This window comes from Enhydra lutris, unplaced genomic scaffold (assembly GCF_002288905.1).
Source record: "Enhydra lutris kenyoni isolate GAN:26980312 unplaced genomic scaffold, ASM228890v2 scaffoldscaffold2, whole genome shotgun sequence".
In the NCBI taxonomy this organism is placed as follows: Eukaryota; Metazoa; Chordata; class Mammalia; order Carnivora; family Mustelidae; genus Enhydra; species Enhydra lutris.
Genome location: NW_019154086.1, coordinates 89620003 through 89640465, shown reverse-complemented (window position 1 = coordinate 89640465; position 20463 = coordinate 89620003). Strand labels below are relative to the sequence as shown.

The 20463-nt window shown below is 34.1% G+C and overlaps 1 protein-coding gene across 1 annotated transcript in view; it reads left to right on the top strand.

Annotated features, from left to right (window-relative positions):
* The window catches only part of LOC111146811 (transmembrane protease, serine 15), a 115304-nt gene that overhangs the window by 49591 nt on the left and 45250 nt on the right, over positions 1 to 20463 (top strand). The window contains exons 14-17 of the mRNA XM_022502508.1: positions 1256 to 1391; positions 9414 to 9503; positions 11051 to 11176; positions 13357 to 13497. Coding sequence (XP_022358216.1) covers positions 1256 to 1391; positions 9414 to 9503; positions 11051 to 11176; positions 13357 to 13497 — 493 coding nt within the window. The remainder of the gene's footprint in view (positions 1 to 1255; positions 1392 to 9413; positions 9504 to 11050; positions 11177 to 13356; positions 13498 to 20463) is intronic.

Below are 20463 nucleotides of genomic sequence, written 5' to 3'. Positions count from 1 at the left end.
ATTCTTCTTATGATGATGTGAAATGACAAAATTCCTACATGATGAGATGAAGTGAGGTGAATGATATAGGCACTGTGACATGGCATTAGGCTATTACTGACCTTCTGATAATACCTGAACAAGGATCTTCTGATTCATAACCCAGCTGATCATGAGGCTCTGAAATCACAGAAAGTGAAACCTCAGATAGTGGGGGGCTACTATATTGCAGTGGCTAATCTGGCTCAACACACTGAGCTTTTTTTTTTTTTAATAATATAATTGGATCCACTTTTTCAAGGTTAGCTTATCAGGCAGAATGAGAGCATTGGGTTCTACAAATACTTGCACCTTGGCTTTGTCACTCTGTCATGAAATCTTAAGTTACTTTAGTCTCTTTGAAATTCAGTTTGCACGTACATGAAAGGGAGAAAATAATCCTTATTTGGAATTGTGTCTAGCATGAAGAAGGTGAAAAGAATGAACAAATGAGCGAATGGATGACTCTACAATAGTATTGAAAAAATTAAATGAGATAATGTATACAATGTGCCTAGGACAACAATTAATGTATTGTGGGTATTCTGTTTATGTGTTTCCTACACAAAAGAGGATCCAGGAAAGTTCAGCTAAAATACCCACTGTCTTTAAGAACCTAATAGTTTTCATCTGACTGCTGAAACTTTCTTCCAAGTCTGGGTCTGTGTCCTCTGGACATTACCCTCACAAAGTATCCCACACCAGTTTCCTGGGTGAACTATGACCAGTACTAATTGGCCCCAAATGGTCATATTACACTCGTATTTTCTCTTGTCCCTTTCTTTTCTCAATTAAATTATCTAGTTGGTGTGTCTTCTCTTTAGGGCTCATATGCTATAAGAAGGCAGACAGCTACCCAGATTTCTAAAATAGTTGCGGGGAGGAATCTGTGAGAAGATTGCTGTCCCTTGCCAGAAAATGTGGATCCATGTCAGAGTACAGTAGAATATGACAAATCACGAGAGAGACAGAGACGTAGAGAAACTGTGGCAATATTGCCTAAATCTGAAGAAAAACACTAGTGAAAATTTAGATTAGTATGAACCCACAAGAAGGGAAGTGGGCTCAGTGGAAGGATTATAAAAAGCAGAATCTATCAATATTTCACTATGTAGAAATTTGCCCTCATATATTTGGAGTTGGTAATACTGATTCTCCAGCAAATATTGGGCCACAAGAAGAATCAAGTCAGAAAAGATTAGAGTAGAATGATTTCATATCCCTCTCTGAATTGCAGGTTGCTTTTAATGCTTTTAAAAACCAGATCCTGAGTGATATAGCATTGGATGACATTAGCCTAACGTATGGGATTTGCAATGTGAGTCTTTATCCAGAACCAACTTTGGTCCCAACTCCTCCACCAGAACTTCCTAGTAAGTAACTATAACATGTATTTTACCAATGAAAGCATTTTATCTTCAAGTAGATATTCTTCTGGCTTTTCAAATTATCTCAACCTAATGTTATTTTTTCACTAAAAGTTGAAGACTCCAAAATATAAACAAAATGGAAGTTAGCAAAATAATGCTTCATACATACACTCACAAGGAAATCATTCAGTACTTTGTTATGCATCATATTTATAATAATTTTAGTATATTTTTATTTTTTAAAATAAAGAAGGTGCTGACTTCCATTTCGTTTTCAGTAGAATACAAAGTAGTTCTGTATTGGCCATGTGGCATGGTGGATCATTTTTTGGGAAGAAGCCTTAAGAGTCTCATGGTCATCTTAAGGAGTGACTTTAAGATCAAAGAGAAGTTTGGTTGAGCTTGAAACATACCCAGCCTATTTCCAGAATAATTTAATAATAATTGAATAATTTAATAATAATAATAATAATAAAGTCCATTTAATAATAATAATAATAATAAAGTCCATTGGGCCTGGACTTTAACTAGACCAACCAAGATCACACAATTTTTTTTATTTTTTATTTATTTATTTATTTATTTATTTACTTTATCCTGAAATGGTGCCTTTGTAAGGCCCTGCAATAGTCTCCCCTCATGGAACCACTAATGTGTTACAGTTGAGCAGTGTCCAGGATTTCCCGTTCCTATGGGGTCTTTTAACACAAAAGAACAAAATGGAGTCTGTTTCAAAACTCTTAATTAAAATTGGGAACTAACATTTCAGAGGAAATAGAGGCATATTACCCATCTTATAATATCAAAGGAGACAATACCTTCTTATCACTTTTCAACTATGGGATTTGACAGAGGAAAAAAAAAGCATATAATGATAAATTGTATCAAACATGTATTTTGCCTCTACTGGTATGTCTTCACTGCATTGTAGTATTGATGTAAAAAAAAAAAAAATCCTTTTTATCTTTGGATTATGGCAGTTGGAAACTGATCTAGTCCTACAGCTTTGCTTATGTCAAACCTCATGGATGTTTTTGTTTTGCCATGGATCTCAGCCCACAAACACAGCATTTTTTCCATTTTCATTTCCTTCCAAGTGCACTTGAAACTCTTCCCATAATAACATCAGCAAATCAACATGTAGAACATATCCAAATTTGACTTTACTTTGAAAACTATATATTTTTCTGCTCTCAATCTTCAAGTTAAAAAGAAAGAAGGCAGACTTTCAGATGAGGGTTTTTAACAATTCAGAAGCTCTAAAGATAAATGACTGATATTTGAGAATGGATATCGAGTAAGCTATCATTAAGATGAGGATAGTAATTACATTGCCCTACTAGTTCCATGCCACCATATTGAATGTGCACTTAGATTTTACCAAAAGGATAGTTTACACTTAACCATCTTTTGTATTAACATGTTTAGATGCTTGTATGGGCTATACATAAATTCTTCAATATTTCAAACATTTATTCGAATTTTATAAATATCTACTATGTACAAAGTACTGCACAAGAAATATAATATGTAGTAATAACCAATGTATGGAAAAATATAATCCACATAAAGAAATAATTAAGGCAATATATAATCATGTGCCCCTAAAAGTAGAAAAGTAAGTGATAGATTTTAAAGAAAGTGTGAACTGGAGAAAGTTTTAAGAATCATTAAGAGACAGTAGGACACTCATAAAATTGAAACAAAAGCAGAAAAGTAGCTTATCTTTTTATATATATATATATAGGGCACAAAACTGTGGCAAGAAGTGAGTTTCATGGGGTGCTTGGGTGGGTCAGTGTGTTAAGCCTCGGCCTTCAGCTCAGTCATGATCTCAGGGTCCTGGGATGAGTCCTGCATCAGGCTCTCTGCTCAGCAGGGAGCCTGCTTCCCCCCTCTCTCTGCTTGTTTCTCTGCCTACCTATGATCTCTGTCAAATAAATAAATAAAATCTTAAAAAAAAAAAGTGAGTTTCATGACACCAAACTCTGGGTCTCATTCATCTTTGCTTCACCAGTGTCTGCATTTTAACATCACAGAAATAGATGGTCAAAAAATATTAGTAGAGATGAACTAAGTTTCTCTCTCTCCTTTTTTGTGTTGGCTGTGTTTCTTTGGGTGACACAAATATTTTTGTCAAATGAAATTTTATTACCAGAGCTAAGTTTTGAAAATGAAGGAAGGGATGGGATGGAGCAAAACCCAACATAAATGCAATAATTTGAGCCATCTGGCATTGTTTAAAATTAATTGCTTCATTTCATTTTGTGTGGGTGCCCCATACCCTACCTGTCTATTATATAAAACATTCTCATGCAAAAAACCATTAGGAAATATTCTAATTACTAAAGTCATTAAATGGTTTGATAAAAAATTCCTATGGACACTAAATACTAGAAACATCTTGCTGTTTTGACATTTCAAACATTTAAAATAATTTTCATAATTTTTTCTGCCAGTGTGTTCTAGTACACATTAATAAGTGGCCAAGAAGCAAGATTTTCTAGTAGAAGTAATAGCTACATAGGCTTGACATTTTTAAAATAACAATTTCATCATTATCTGAAATAGAAGATGTGAGATAACTTCTGTACATAATATTATACATACAAATAAAACTTTAATATAATTTCACATATTAAAATTTTAACTATATAACCCACACAGTCCTCATATCTATTCTGGTCAGAAAGGGGGAAAAAATAACACTTCAAGGTCAAGGAAGCATGATATCTCTCATATTTTAACAATAGGGAAATTATAACACTAGAATAACCTACCTGATTTTAAAATATAAACTTTAGAATTTGCCCAAAGTATATTTGTTCCAATTTCCAAATGGCTCACTTCAGGGCAATATTTAGCACAGCAGAAAATGTTAATTACCATCAAATGCATTCTGAACAATTTCATTCTAATGCCATTTGCAATTGGTTCAGTGAAATTCTTATTTGAGCAGAGCTTTTCTGGTTCCAGATCACTGATTTGTTTAAGCAGAAATAAAAGAAGCCATGGTTGACTGGCTAATAGCCTTTCTTTGGCTCTTACAGAGCATTTGAATAAGAAAATAATCCCAGACCAGTAGCTGACTAGCAAAAGTCCTCCCTTGTTCCTAGGGATCTATGTTGTGCCTAGTTTGGGGAAATGTTAATTTCAGTTTTCATAACTACAGGGATTTTTCCATTCTGTGATTTTGATCTCTTGCTGCTGCATTAGCTCTACAGTTGTTGTCCTATGGCATCAACACAAATAATTTAAATGTGGGGATTGTATTGAGAACACTTTTAAAAAGTAAACATTCCATTACACAAATATTATGTCAATTTGCAACACAACTTGGGTGACTGATAACAAGATACCTACTAGATAAAACAGGTATATATAAAAAGGAATCCACATTTCAGGCTCTAACTTATTTCTGTGGCTGTTAAAACTAGTTAAGAAAAAAAAAATTACAAGATATAGTTCTAGATAGTTTAAGCCACTCTTTATTTCCACACTTTTGCTCTATTTGGCCATTATTTAGGCCATTTTCCATTTCCAAAGACAAAAATTAACATTAATTTGGAAAGTTTCACAGATAGGACATTATATTTTGAGCTAAATAATCTAATTTTAGCTCTTCATATAGAAAAGAATCAGTACTTATCTACTTGTCTTATAATTTTGTGATGGCCATTTTCTAGCAGAGCTACTTGTCTTTTTTTTTTTTTTAAGATTTTATTTTATTATTTATTTGACAGACAGAGATTACAAGTAGGCAGAGAGGCAGAGAGAGAGGAGGAAGCAGGCTCCCCGCTGAGCAGAGAGCCCAATGCGGGGCTCGATCCCAGGACCCTGAGATCATGACCTGAGCCGAAGGCAGAGGCTTTAGCCCACTGAGCCACCCAGGCACCCCAGAGCTGCTTGTCTTATATATCATTAGTGTGACTTGATATTTAAATCCCTAGCAAATTCCTATTAACTGCACTCATATGCTCCTATATCACTATGTTTTGTCTATTCTGTTTTGTTTTCACATTTTTACCTTTAAAACTAATAACCTGTTTGTTGACTAGATTGCTATTCATTACAAATAAAATGTAGACTATAAGAAATGACAATTTGAACACCATTGTCATAAATTTAAGGTAAATATTAGTATCATGGCTGGTCACTAGAACCTGTGAATGGAACATAAATTTTGATAAACTGAACACAAAATTTTCATGGGATAGTCCATGTTATACTACAACATAAATTTTTAAAATGTTATCTGTAATAGTGTAGGACTTATTATCTATTACTATGATAATGAAAAATAATACTGATTTTAATAATATTCAATTATCAGTGAAAGATTATTTCTCAAGGTACAGCTATTGTTTTGCCACAAATACCTTTCATTTGAACCCTCCTATTGTAAGTGGGAGCTGGCTTTTCTCTTTTTCACCTCTCATTGACACATATCTCATGAACATCAGAGGCTTAAGCATGGATTAAAATTGACATGCCTCAAAGAAAATATCTATCCTTGACAACCATTTTGCAAAATACTGCATGTTATTTACATTCTGTATGCAGTGAAAATCCCTGCTGGAATGGTAGGAATTAATCAGAATACAAATCTTTGAGAGAACAGCTTCAAAAAAAAAAAAAAAGGAAAATGAAGGAGTTTCACAACTCTAAGTAAGTAGAGTTCCTTGTACCAGAGAGACTGTTTAACTCTCATTCTCTGGGTGGAGAGAGTTTATCTAATGTTACAGTATGATTGTGGTACCCAGAAGTACATTTTATGAGTCTTTGGCCCCTCTATTAAGAAGCATATGTTATATTTCTACTATAGCAACACCACCATTAAATTAAACAGTGTGTTCATATTTAGAATGGATGAAAGTGCTTTTTCTAATTCCTTATTACTGTTATTATATACAGAGAGTAACTGATATATCTTAACAGCTAAGGATCAGAGATATCTTATTGGTCAGTTGTTTGATGTGACATTATATCTGAGATTCATTTCAAAAAAGTAATTCTTTTTAAATTATTTTTATTAACATACAATGTATTATTTGCCCCAGGGGTACAGGTCTGTGAATTTTCAGGCTTACACATTTCACAGCACTCACATATCACATACCCAACCCAGTGTCCATCAACCAACCACCCTATCCCTACCCCTCAACTCCCAGCAACTCTGTTTGTTTTATGAGATTAAGAGTGTCTTGTGGTTTGTCTCCTTCCCAATCCCATAAAAAAGTAATTCTTAAGTATTTCAAGAGAGAATGAATTTTCTAAGACTTGTGTTTAGTGGAGAAATGCTAAGTGAACTATCTTGACAGGCATAACAATTACACTTGACAACATTTTCATACTATATATGTATTTATTGAAGTCCTACCTACTCATCTACATGTAATATAATGTACTGTTGTGTTCAATTATGTGAAAATTCAATACATTCTCCAAAATGTCAGCTATTTACTTTATTAGGAGACTACAGTTTTGAGATTTTCCCATCCGTTGAGGAGAAAATAAGAATGATGGCTTAAAATCAGCGACAACAAAACAAAAAACAAATCCACTGGCCACACTGGCCGTGTCTAAACTAATGAAATCCAAGAACTGGCTTTCTCTAATCTGCAATCTGCAATGTCAGTTTTGCCCCTGCAGGATTTTTATACTTCCCCCTTCCCCATTAATTCCACAGAGAACTGAAGAGAGCATTTCATGGTACTAAGAATTATTAAAATTAAATGAGTTGTGTGTAAGTGGGAAAAGAGGGGTTGTAGTAGATATTTCTTCAGAACTCTTTGTGAGGTGATTAGTCACATAATCAAGCAGAGTATTGACCTCAGAGATCGGATGGTACAATTATCCGGCGGAGAACCTGCCCTTCTTCCCCCTTATCACTCTATCTTTGGTTCCAATACCTTCTTTAGCACCCTATGTACAGTGCCTTCTTCCTTCTAAATCTATCCATCATTGACCTTACTTGTTAGTACTTTCATTCATGTTCCCTTCTGCCCTCCTTCTCTTTGTCTGTACCTAACAAGTATATGTCACATACGATCCCGTGGCACTTCCTGAGACACAATCTAAACACTGCCTATGGCTTAGACCAGATGGTGGAAATGATGTAGAGCTTTATTAACCTAATAAGAAGACGTACTGAGGGATAAGCTAAGATAACTGGAGTCTTGACTTTGACACTAAATAAATGTACACAACATTAGCAAGTAACTGAATACCTCCAATGCTCATATTGCCCATTTAAAATGGAAATAATAAAAATAATTACTTAATCCACAAGTACGTATTGAAAATTAGTACAGAATATGCTAGGTAATGCATAGGCACTTTTCATAATTATGTCTGACTTTTATAACAACCCTGAAAATCTCTAATAATATATCTCTTTCACATATGAGAAAACCAACTCTCAAAAAGACGAAGAGCTAACTCAGAATGACAATTTTAATCCACCAGCTCAAACACATCTTCCTTTTATAGAACATGTTCTCTCCTCAGATGAGACAAAATTCATGGAAACAATTTGCAAATGATAAGATTTTGCAAGAGGTTTTGTTATTCTTGCTAAATGCATCTGGGTGTGGACCAGCCTGCTGGTGGGGGTGGGGGGCATTAGAGATAGACCAGACTCTACCACTGTACAGGACAGGATGGGATGGCAGCCTACTGTTGAACCACAACAAACACTTCTCTCTGTCCAGTTATATACATCATGAAACCCAAATTAAAGATGCTTCTTACATACAAACTTGGAAGAGGACATGAATTGAAAAGAGCTACATAAGTGAGGCAGAAGACATGTAAAGAGGGACTGAAGAAGAGGGTATGACTGAAGGCATTGCTACAGGTGTAAAGACATTCAATTCTCTCTCCTATAATCTGATTTCTATCTTACTGGGAGTAAATAACTTCAGCATCATCTGCCTTTAAATAGAAAAAAATATACACTTATCTCAGTTCCCTGTGTTCTTACAATTAGGTTACTTTTATTCTTTTGATTTTAAATGTAACATGTCAATACAAATAAGATAGAATTAGGATCCTTTAAGTAGTTGATTTTTTATACTACTTTAGAATTTTCGTTGAGTAAGCAGGGAGAAAAATATAAAGTAGGTTAAGAATTTCATAAAGTTAATCTGTCAACTTAAAATCTTAGTTTTAACTAGAATTTTGTCTAATAAATTTTTCCCTAACCTGACTTCTGGGCAATGTTAAGTAACAGACCAGTCTTGAGCAATTATTTAGCAAGAGGAGATTCTGTTTGTCTCCCTTTCTTAACAGTAAGACATCTTAGTATACAGGACAGTGAAGCTCCCTCTCCACTGGAAAAAAAAAAAAAAAAGTCTGGGGGAGGGGTGTGAGAAAAAAGTAGAAAAGCAAAAAGAAAGAGAAAACATAAGAAACGGCAGAATGCATTGGGGAGGGTATGTGGTATGGTGAGTGCTGTGAAATGTGTAAACCTGGCGATTCACAGACCTGTACCCCTGGGGATAAAAATACATTATATGTTTATAAAAAATTTAAAAATTAAAAAAAAAGAAAAAAAAAGAAATGGCAGAATGAGTGATTTACTCAACTTTCTCAAAGAGAATGTAAAATATAAGATTTTTTCCATTATCAAGATTCATTTTCTATATTTCTATATTTCTATTTTCTTTAGCAGGGAGTTGATATCTTATTTCATAAAGCCTATTTATAACAGATGTTCAGCAAAATTATTCCTTGCCGAAATAATTTTGGGAAATGCTCCACACGATTATGCCGCCTTAGAGATTCAAATAACTTAATGGTATTTAAGCTTTTGCAAAGTTCTTCTCAAGAGACCTGTTAACCTATAGTTTTCCCTTACTTAGGTTGCAAGGTTTTCTTTTAACAATCTATAAATTCTATCTGTCAAAACCAGATTGGATTTTGGGAATATCCAAATAATTGGGAATTTGCTGGCATTTATCTCCCTGAAATAAGCATTGTGTTACTAGTGATTTTTCATTGTTTCCCTTTTCTCCTTTTCAGCGGACTGTGGAGGACCTTTTGAACTGTGGGAGCCGAATACAACATTCACTTCCATGAACTTTCCAAACAACTACCCTAACCAGGCTTTCTGTGAGTCATTTTCTCCCCAGGCCATGAAAAACAGATGTATTTGTCAAGGCTAGATCCCCTCTTTGACACAGCAAAGTTGACTATAAATTTGCCGAACCTCAGTACACCTACCACGTCTAGAAGACTGCATAATATAGTAACAACAATAACAGTAATAATTACTAACTTATTTAGCATTTATTTTATGCTAGGCACTCTGTTAGTGATTAATATATTATTTCAGTTCAATTTTTACAATAATTCCTTGAAGCAGGTGCTATTATTATAATCTCAAACTTAAAAATTGAATAAAACCAGAGTGTGAAAGTATCTTACTCCAGGTACTACTGCCTTAATCACTCTTCTTGATTATGCATATAATGTCTATATTACATATAACAAGTCCATAATTCCATAAAGTCAGTGGAAGGTATAGTAAAGGGCCAGTTATAATATCCACACCTTTGTAAATATAATTAGTGTCAATAAAGCATGCAGCTAGAGTAATGTATAAAAGATGAGATGGGGTGCCTGGATGGCTCAGTTGGTTGAGCATCCAACTCCTGATTTCAGCTCAGGTCCTGATCACAGGGTCTTGAGACTGAACCCCACCCATGTCAGGTAGCACGCTCAGTGGGGACTCTGCTTGAGGATTCTCTCTGCCCCTCCTCTCACTTGCACACACACTCTCTCTCTATAAAACAAATAAGTAAATCTTTTTTTTTTTTTAAGATAAAATAATGAGGATTTACTAAAAATCTTAAGTCTGGGAGAATAGTTTGATAAAACTGCACAGAGCCTATCTCTTGGTCAATATTCCTAACTGGAGGAGCAGTACAGCCTACAAATTGTGTTAAAAATGCCAGTTCCCCAGCCCGGCCTACAAATATGCCACTTTAGTAGGTCTGGGAAACAGACACGTTCCTCTCATGGCCGTACCTAAGATAGCAACACCAATCTAAATGGGGAAATCTACCAGTGAAAGAAATCCCCTAATGACAGTGAAAAATGTGTTGTTTAGAAAATGTCGACTTTCCTTCCTTCAAATGACCCAGAGATAAGGAAGTATCACTTTCATAGGGGAATAGAGCCACAATTTCAGGGACTTATCTGATCCAAAAAAATAAATAGCCATGAATCTCATTTGACTTGTAGGGGGAACCAGAGATTATCATCTTTACTTCACATTGAAGACATCTTTTAAACATATCATTTGCACAACCTAACGATCTAAGCATTCTGAAAGTCAGTGGGATATTAAAAGAACAATTTAAAGAAATTTATTGAATTTATTGATTTATGAAATAAGTATTCATTGGACACTTTATTTGTTAGGCACTGAAATGAGAAAAGAAGAAACAAACATAACACAGTCTAGATAAAGATATAGATAAGTTGTCAGGCTTTACAAAATGCCCAAGCTATTGTAACAATAAGGGAAAAGGCAGGAGGGACTTGAGAGGATCATGAAAAATTCAGAGAAATTTGAAATTCTCACGAGAGAGAAGCTTTTGAGGGAAGTCAAAAGAAGCGTGTTCTAACTTGTGTTGTCATGTTTTATTTTTAAGGTGTTTGGAATTTAAATGCACAGAAGGGAAAAAATATACAACTTCATTTTCAAGAATTCGACTTGGAAAATATTGCAGATGTAGTGGAAATCAGAGATGGTAGAGAAGATGATTCTTTGCTCTTAGGTAAGTCTGTGATTTAAATACTATGAAAGTTGTATGGCTCAAGACATTGGATTGATGGAGAGAGCATTTCCCAATAACTGTAATCATTTTTACAACTAGCAAAATGAAATTACAACAGCAGAATAACATGTCAAATTTTATGTGGAGCTTCCAAAAGGAGAGTGTTTACAATTATGACAGAGTAATATTCTTCTTGAGCATCCTTGGCAAACCAGAATTAATATTTTTGCATGAGCGGTTTCAACCAGCTATATTAATATACTACAGTAAGCATTACCCATTGGAGAGTAAAAGCTAAAAGACATATATTACTCAATTTAATATGCATTATGTGTACATCATATTTCCAAAAATAGCTATTAAATCCAGTTTTGTTTCACTTCAAAACTAAAAGAACAAATTGTGTTTTACGCAAATTTTTTATGATTTTTATTTACATTTCATTATTGCTCTGATTGCCTGTTTCTCTAGGACCAGCGGCTCCTATATAAGTACCTGAGAATGATTCAAATATTGACCAAAGTTGATTTTTCCCTATCTTCTACTGATTACTACTAATTTTTTCAAAATACAGATGGGGGAAAAGTGTACTATTCTAGAGGAAATTCTTGTATGTAGTTCATAAAATACACAGTAACACAATAAAAACTATCAATCAAATGTAATAGCTAATATTCTATTTAACTACTACCAGTTTTTAAGAAAGTGTCTCCTGATAAGTAATACATTAAACTATGAAAATGCTTATAGGGTCAACTGGAGTGCATGAAACAACATACTTCACAAGTAAAAGTGTTTTATCAAAACATGTGTTTGGGACTCATATTAATCATTTCCTACAAAACCTGGCCAGCTAGCTATGCAATGAGAATGCAATCTCATGAACATGGCAACCAATGGAGGAAGACCAGAAGGAACTTTCCATAGCTGTACAGGGGCAAGGTGGTAGAGAGGGTTCCCAGTGATACTAACTGATTACTGCTTACACGGTGTTCTTCCGCAAAATCCCACAAAGTTCTAAAATTCAGGCTTCCTAGAAGAGGATTTTGAGAGCCACACCCAGAAGACATCAACAATGAAAATCTCAGTGGGGCTGGGAACCTAAGAGTAATAAGAACTGATGAAATTCAAATTTTATTTTGAGATACATAGTTATGAACATATTTTGAGTTGTTTTCCCATTTTTACTTTATATTGTCCTTCTAATGAAAATTCAGCTTCTCATGATCTAAGAATTCATTTTCATCATTTCACCTCTTAATATTACATTAATTATTGAAAAATAAACAAGAATTCCAGAGGACCTCAAAATTATATTTTTCAAAATTTTAGGCAAGAAGTCCTTTTGAAACATAATTACTTTCTGGGATTGTAATATATAAAATATCTAATAATATGAGGGGTGCCTAGGTGGTTCAGTCAGTTAAGCATCAAACTCTTGATTTGAGCTCAGGTCATGATCTCAAGGTTATGAGATGGAGCCCTGCATGGGGCTTTGCACTGGATGGGGAGCAGGCTTACAAATCTCTCCCTCGGCCCCTCTCCTGGTCCCTCCCTAAATATGTGTGTGTGTGTGTGTGTGTGTGTGTGTGAACACATTTTTTTAATTAGCCTAAGCTTTATTGTGTAGTAGAGAATATTTTTCATTATTTATGAAACCCCCAAAGCCCAGGACTTAGTGGAAAACATTTGAAAACCACCACTTAGGTTTATATTATCTGTCTCTAATTAACCTAATCCTTCAGCTTAGGTTAATGATTCAACTCACAAGAAATATCAAATACATTTGGACAAAAATTTACTAAGGGAAGTTATAATCTGCACTGTTTTATAAAGGTCCTTAAAAGCAGTCATATATATATATTTTTTTTTTTCTGGGAATCACATGAGTTTGAAGAGTAGTGGCGCTAAGCCAGTAAATATTAGGAGGAATTTATCATTAAAGCATAGAGCCACAGAAACTTCAGACAATCCTGGAAAAGATCAATAGAGAAGTTGACTTTCCTAGAAGCAGTGTCCAAAATCTAAAAGGAAGTACACAGTTATGCACATGTGGTCACTTCCTGACCAGCCATGTTGCACATTGCATATCTCTAGAAGATGGAACTGAAAGAACAGGTATGCTTTCTTCTAGATGCAAAGGACTATTTCAGTGATTTTCTTGTTTTCCATTGGAACAGCTGTGTATACAGGGCCTGGCCCAGTAATGGACGTGTTCTCAACCACCAACAGAATGACGGTTCTTTTCATCACTGACAAGCTGTTGGCAAAAGGGGGATTTAAAGCAAACTTCACTACTGGCTACTACTTGGGGATTCCAGGTATGTGCACTTCGGATTACATGTTGTATTGTAACTTTCGGAGCAAAACGATAAAAGCATGTAGTGTTTCAAAGCCTAAATGTGACTTCAGCGTCTGCCTTTGGATATACTCATTCTCTGTCATCACATCAGAGATTTTCTTTCCTCCTTTACATCTGCATAACCACTGCCTAGGTCAGATCAAAGCAGGAATGCATATCATTTTCAGCAGGTTTACTTGCTCTTCGGTGGGGTGTCAAGTTGTGAATTTTGTTCACTTAAGAGGGCCATTTTAAATGTTAAAAAGCGGGTTACTTGGCACTATGAAGAAGGAGGATGATCTGTCAAGTTCCCTTTGCCAAAATCATTTTCAGAGAACAGCAGGGAGTCAGGCAAGTGAGCTGTTTGGATTCCAACAACATCCCGTTAAAAAATTAACATCATTAACTTCTTAAAGACAACCACTATAAAGCTGCTGCCATGAAGGATACAGGAATTTGGTTCTGATACCACTGGTATGCACAACCTTCTTATTCTATATTTTTTATCATACCATAATATAATCAGCAGGAAAAAACAAAATTGCCTGCCTGCTCATCATGGATATATCTGTATCTCTATACCTGTAGATAGAGGATATGATGTAACTCTCTGCTTCCGACAATCTAGAGAGAATTTGTGATTACTTTCTGCTCCCCTTGGACTATGATTTTTCTTATACTACTGTCCCTCCACTTTGGTTCTCTCCTGGTACAAATATGTCAGGAAGACAGAATACATGTCACTTCCTTTATCTATCTTCCCTTTCCATAGGAGACTATGATCAGTTTGTCTTTGACTAGACTATCTAGAAAAGTGGTAGGGTCAAAGCATTTATCTTCATCTGGCCTGTTATCTAATCTCAGATCCAGCGGTACAAGTATCTGCTCCTCCCCTCACAACTAGCCCAGAATTTTGACTTCATCTCTGAAAGTTGTATGCTTTCTGCTTAACTGCAAAGTTGGTCTTATCTTGTCCACCCTCTGGCCATGGAAATAAGCCACAACAAGTATTATCCAATCTACTTAGGTAGAAGTGAGTGATAGCCCAATCAACTAATCTGCCCTTCTGGGTTTCGTGATCAGTTTTAGAAACAGCTACTTGTGACTTATAAGCAATAGTGACATATATCAGTCAAAATATTCAACTAGTGAAATAAGCAAACAAAATATTAAAAACTATGACAAATAAATAGTGTAAAAATAGGAATAAAGACTGAGATTTACAGAAAATTAGATTTTTATCTTAAAATAGCATACATAAAAAGGAGAAAATGTAGAAAATGACTTAATTTAAAATTATTTTTACTTTACAAATTAAAACTGTTTCTTTTAAAAATCATATTTATAATTATTTTTCAAAGGAATAAAAAATATAGTGACATGAAAGTAGCAGTAGATGTTATACATTTATATAACTATGTTTATAAATATATAAATATATGACAATATATAATATGTATATGGAGAGAGACTATATATATAGTCAGGAACTAACTTAGGAAAGAACCATATCATTGTTTTGAAATTTATTAATCAAGATAATTTTGAGACTATCATTTTGTTTTGCTTTTGTTTGTTTTTAATTTCAAGTTTTCATTTAAACTCCAGTTAACATACAGTGTAATATTAGTTTCAGGTGTACAATTCATTGATTCATCACTTACATATTATACCCAGTGCTCATCACAAGTGCCTCCCTTAGCCCGTCCCCCACCCATGGCCCTTCATCACCCCTCAGTTTGTTCTCTATGGTTTGCTTCCCTGTCTCCTTTTGTTCCCCCTTCCCATACTGTTTTGTTTCTTAAATTCCACGTATGAGTGAAATCATATGGTATTTGTCTTTGTCTGACTTATTTCACTTCACCTAGTATTCTCTAGCTCCATACACATCACTGCACATGGCAAGATTTCACTCTTCTTTATGGCTGAGTAATAGTGTGTGTGTGTGTGTGTGTGTGTGTATGCGTGTGTGCCCGCGCATGCGCCACAACTTCTTTATCCATTTACCAGTGAACATTTGTGCCTGATATTTATAGCAGCATTTCAACAATAGTCAAATTATGGAAAGAGACTGTCGTTTTTGAATCAAGCTACTGATTCTGCTCCTTGAAAATTTTGTTGCTACTGACGGCACTATGACAGCCATGTTTTGTCTGCCTATATTTTATTCCAGTTTTTCTCTTTGGGGTGTACCTATTATTTTAATTTCAATTTCACTCAACATTTGATTTAACTTGTTAATCATTTGGTTTTCTGATGATACTTTTAAAGTGTAGATCAGTATTGGACATGGATGAGAAAAATTTGATATGTAATATTTAGTTCTTCTAAGATAAAAAAGACTTTGGATGTGTATTATTGATAAATCTAATTCATTCTTATTGTTACATAGAAAGTAAATGACATAATAAAGAATTTTAGTCAATAATAGAAGACACAAGATGGTTTCAGCATTATTTTTATACCTAAAATTATAGCTTCTAATTTTTTGTAAAAAATTAATATTTAAATTTAGCTTCTAGTATCTTGCTGAACACCTGTCCCCCAAAAATGATATTACAAATCAGTTGCCCCTTAAGATATTGAGAATACCATGGCCATTTTCAGGCAGAGGAATTTCCAGCTGAAACTCTATCACAACCTAATTATTCTTTCTGATTTGATTAGAGGTCTTTCTTAATTCATTAACAGTGCAGATTTTTGGTTGATAGTATACCTATTCAAACACTTTTGCACCAAAATATCCACATTTCCACAAAAATTGCTGCACAGGGGTACCTGGGTGGCTCAGTCATTGAGCATCTGCCTTTGGCTTAGGTCATGATCCCAGGGTCCTGGGATGTAACCCTGCACAGGGCTCCCTGCTTAGCAGGAAGCTTACCTCTCACTCTCCCGCTCCCCCTGCTTATGTTCCCCCCTCACTCTGTCTCTCTCTGTCAAATAAATAAATAAAAGCTTTAAAAAAAATTGCTGCACATAAGCATGATTAAGAATGTAAAAACAATAGATAAAGAGGTGGGAAAATGTGAGAATCTGCAATGGGCATGCAGGAAAAAAAAACACCAAGCCGCAATTTGAAAATAATAAGCATTTCCAAAAGAAAAGAACCAGTCAAAACTGACAATGAAAAGTATAAAGGGAGAAGAATTATATATTTTCTGGATTTGAATTAACGCCTAAAAATCACAAAGTCTTACTGCTGTCTGTAAAAAATTAATAAGCAATAATCAGCGTTATAAAATTTCTTATTGAAATTTTTAAATTTTAACAGAAAAATCATTTGACAAATTCCTAAACAGAATAAATATGTTAAAAATCAGATCAGCTTTGGGGCACCTGGGTGGCTCAGGAGGTTAAACACCTGACTGTTGATTTCTGATCAGGTCATGATCTCAGGGTCATGGGAGTCTGCTGGAGATTCTCTCCCTCTCCCTCTGCCTCTCTCACCTCTCTCTCTCAAATAAATAAATGAATCTTTAAAAAATAAAATCAGCTTTATATATTACCCATTTAATGATTAATACTTATAGACAATATGGTGATATTTCTGAGATTTTGTGGAGAATTTAATGTATGGGCATCAATATCATCTATTTGGCGTCTATCATCTATTATTTGAATACAAAAGAATTAATTCTTCCAAGTATCTTAAAGTAGTGTAAGAAAATACCTAATACCTACTCTGCTGGAGAAGAAGGCTTCCCAAACTTTTTCAAAGAGTGATGTCATGGAAATAACTTTTTTAAAAAAGTATTATATTTTTAAACATTGTATTATACACCTGAAACTAATACAACAAAGTATGTTAACTATACAGGAATTAAAATAAAAAGCTTAATTAAAAAACAATCTGAATTTTTAAAAAAAGAGGAGAAGAACTGAATATTTTCTTCCAAAAAAGATATAGAAACAACCAAAAAGTACATGAAAAGATGCTCAACATCACTCATCATTAGGGCAATGCAAATCCAAACCACAATGAGATATCAACTCACACCTATTAAAATGACTATTGTTGAAAAGACAAGTAATCAATAATAAGTGTTGGTGAGGATGTGAGGATGGGATTGCAGACTGGTACTGCCACTATGGAAAACATTATGAAGGTTCCACAAAATTTAATATTTGGCCTACCGTATAATCCAGCAATCCCACTTCTGGATATGAATCCAAAAGACATGAAATCAGAATCTCGAAGAGATACCTGTACTTCCATGTTCATTGACGTGTTATTTACAATAGCCAAGATATAGAAACAACCTGAGTGTCAATCTATAGATAAATGGATAAAGGTGATGTGGTATATTATATTCAGTGGAACACTATTCATCCATGAGAAAGAAGGAAATCCTGTCATTTGTGACAATGTGCATAAAACTTGAGGGCATTATGCTAAGTGAAATAAGTCAGAGGAAGACAAATACTACATAATATCACATAGGTGGAATCTAAAAAAGTCAAATTCTTAGCAATGGAAAGAAAATAAATAAATAAGGAAAGAAGTTTATTTTTTAAAGAAATGAAGATGCACTATAAAACCAATCAAACTAATGAGATAAAAAAAAAAAAAAACCTAACTCTAACCAAAAGTGATTTTTTTCATAAATCTGAACAATTGGAATAATTATTGGGCATCCCACCATCTGCAAAAAAGAAATCACTTTGATTCAAAACTTTAGAGAAAGGTAGGTCTTAAAAAAAAAACAACAACAACAAAACAAAACTTAGATGAGGACAGAGGAAAAAAGTGGAAAGAATAGATCACAAAAAGGAATACAACAATAAATTTCTTCCAACAAAAATATTACAGTTTCTGGTTTTTAGTAGATTTTTATGAGATAAGTACAACCCCAAGGATTTTGAAAAATATCACAAGCAATTCTCTTCACAGTAAAAAGCCTAAAGAGCACAATCTACTACTTCTAATATGAAATAAATCCCAAGTTTTTGGTGTAGGGGGTTGTTCATATTTGTTTACCCATTTGCTAGATTGCAATTACTATGATTATGTTATTCAAGAAATAAAATATTTAGAGAGAATTTCTGATTGAAGCTTGAATGGAGGATTCCATGACCAACACTGTGTGGTGAATATTCTGAGAATGTGGTTTCCCAACACTCCTGAACACAGGACAGTTGCTGCTGCAGAGTAGAAAATGGAGTGAATGAATCGTCATCAGCACAATCTTCTCCCAGCGGGATTTTTACACCAAAAGACTGAAAAGCAATTATAGAAACAGGGAGTTGGCAGTGGAAGATAATCAAGCTGGTAATGGAAAGAGAGGTTGAGCACACTTATCAGTTTATATGGTTCCCTGCTTTGATGATCATTTTAGAAAGAAGTATAAAAGGGATATCAGAAATTTTCAGCATTTATGCACTTCGTTTATCTTCTGAGATATTTTAAGGGCACCTTCAAATGCATTCAACTGAAATATAAAACAATTGTATAGCATATTTTTGTATCTCCTTTCCTTGTCCTATTTTTAGCATTTCCTTGTAAATTAAACTAGAGTATATGAAATATAGATTTATTAAGATCTGTCTCCCATAAACGTCCCCTCAATGCTCTTTTCTGATACTCAGGGTCTTAATTTGGAATTCAATCGTGCTTATCAGGCAACTGTGGAAGTGGTAGCTGATTACATTGAGGGGTTTAGAGCCCTCCCCAGATTGTGTGGCATGTGCCTTAGAGATCAATTCAGTTCCATTTAAAGCCAAGCATATGTTGACTAAATGAGGCAGGGCTACCGGAGACTTCATAAAAAGAAGATGGGAAAATTCAATTCTTAGCAATATTTCTTCTTCCCTCTCTCACTATGGGCATAAAATGATTGGAAGTAAGATTTCAGAGGCCACAGAGAGTTACACTTTGGATTAAAGACTTCTTAATGAAGCTGAACTGCTATATGTCGCAAAGAATCAGAATCCAGTTCATGCATGTAAGGAAAATTTTGAAAGAGTTTATTCACACTTTCTCCACATTTTATAATTTCTACTCAGTGCAGGAACAATAGATCATTTTGCCCCATTCAGCATTTTTTTCATTGTATGCATCCATTTTATGGAAGCAAGTTATTATTATTATTTTTTTTTTCTAGACTCGTAGAGTATAACCTCAACAGCTTCAGGCCACAGTGCAAAAATAAATCACAATTTTCAGATCTTTATACATGTATTCATTCATATTTTTATTCAGAAATTTAAATTTCCATTCAGCAAATATGTGCTTTACTAAATAAATATAGCCTGATGACACTAGTAAAAGAGTAAAATTATCAATAAACTTATCTATGATTAAATTGTTGGCATTGAGAACTCATTTTTACATAATGATTTTAACAAGCTATGAAAACAAAGTAATGAGATAATTTAAAAATAACTCATGGTAAGTAATATTCTCTAGTAAGACATTTAATCATGGATATGTAATTAGGCTGTCAACTTTTTAAATAAACATAATATATATCGAAGTATAGATTTAAAATAGAATATATAAATACAAACACATGTATATCTAATTTTGAGCCTTCTTGCTTTTTAAAGGAAAATTAATAGTGGAGAAATAAAATATAAAATCAGTAAAATATTAAGTTTGCATGTAGAATGTGCAATTGTCTTTACCCATTTATCATATCACTAATCTGGTTAAAAAGTATGTGTTTGTGAAACAAATCGATAATTACATTTACAAGAACATCCCTAATAGTATTATAGTTGACATATGTAACCTACTTCTCTCATTGAGGTAGAGATTTGTAGAAACAACCAGGCCAGTCATGTCTCCCTTAAAATATATTTTTTTTATTAATGGGACTTAAATTTGGGTTGCAAAGCTTCAAAGTTTAAAATAAAGTATAAACAACTCCAATTATTGTTTTAAGAGACCCAGAGGAAAAGATTAAGGATGCTTTCTTGTTTATACTGTTATACGGAGGAAAGTAGC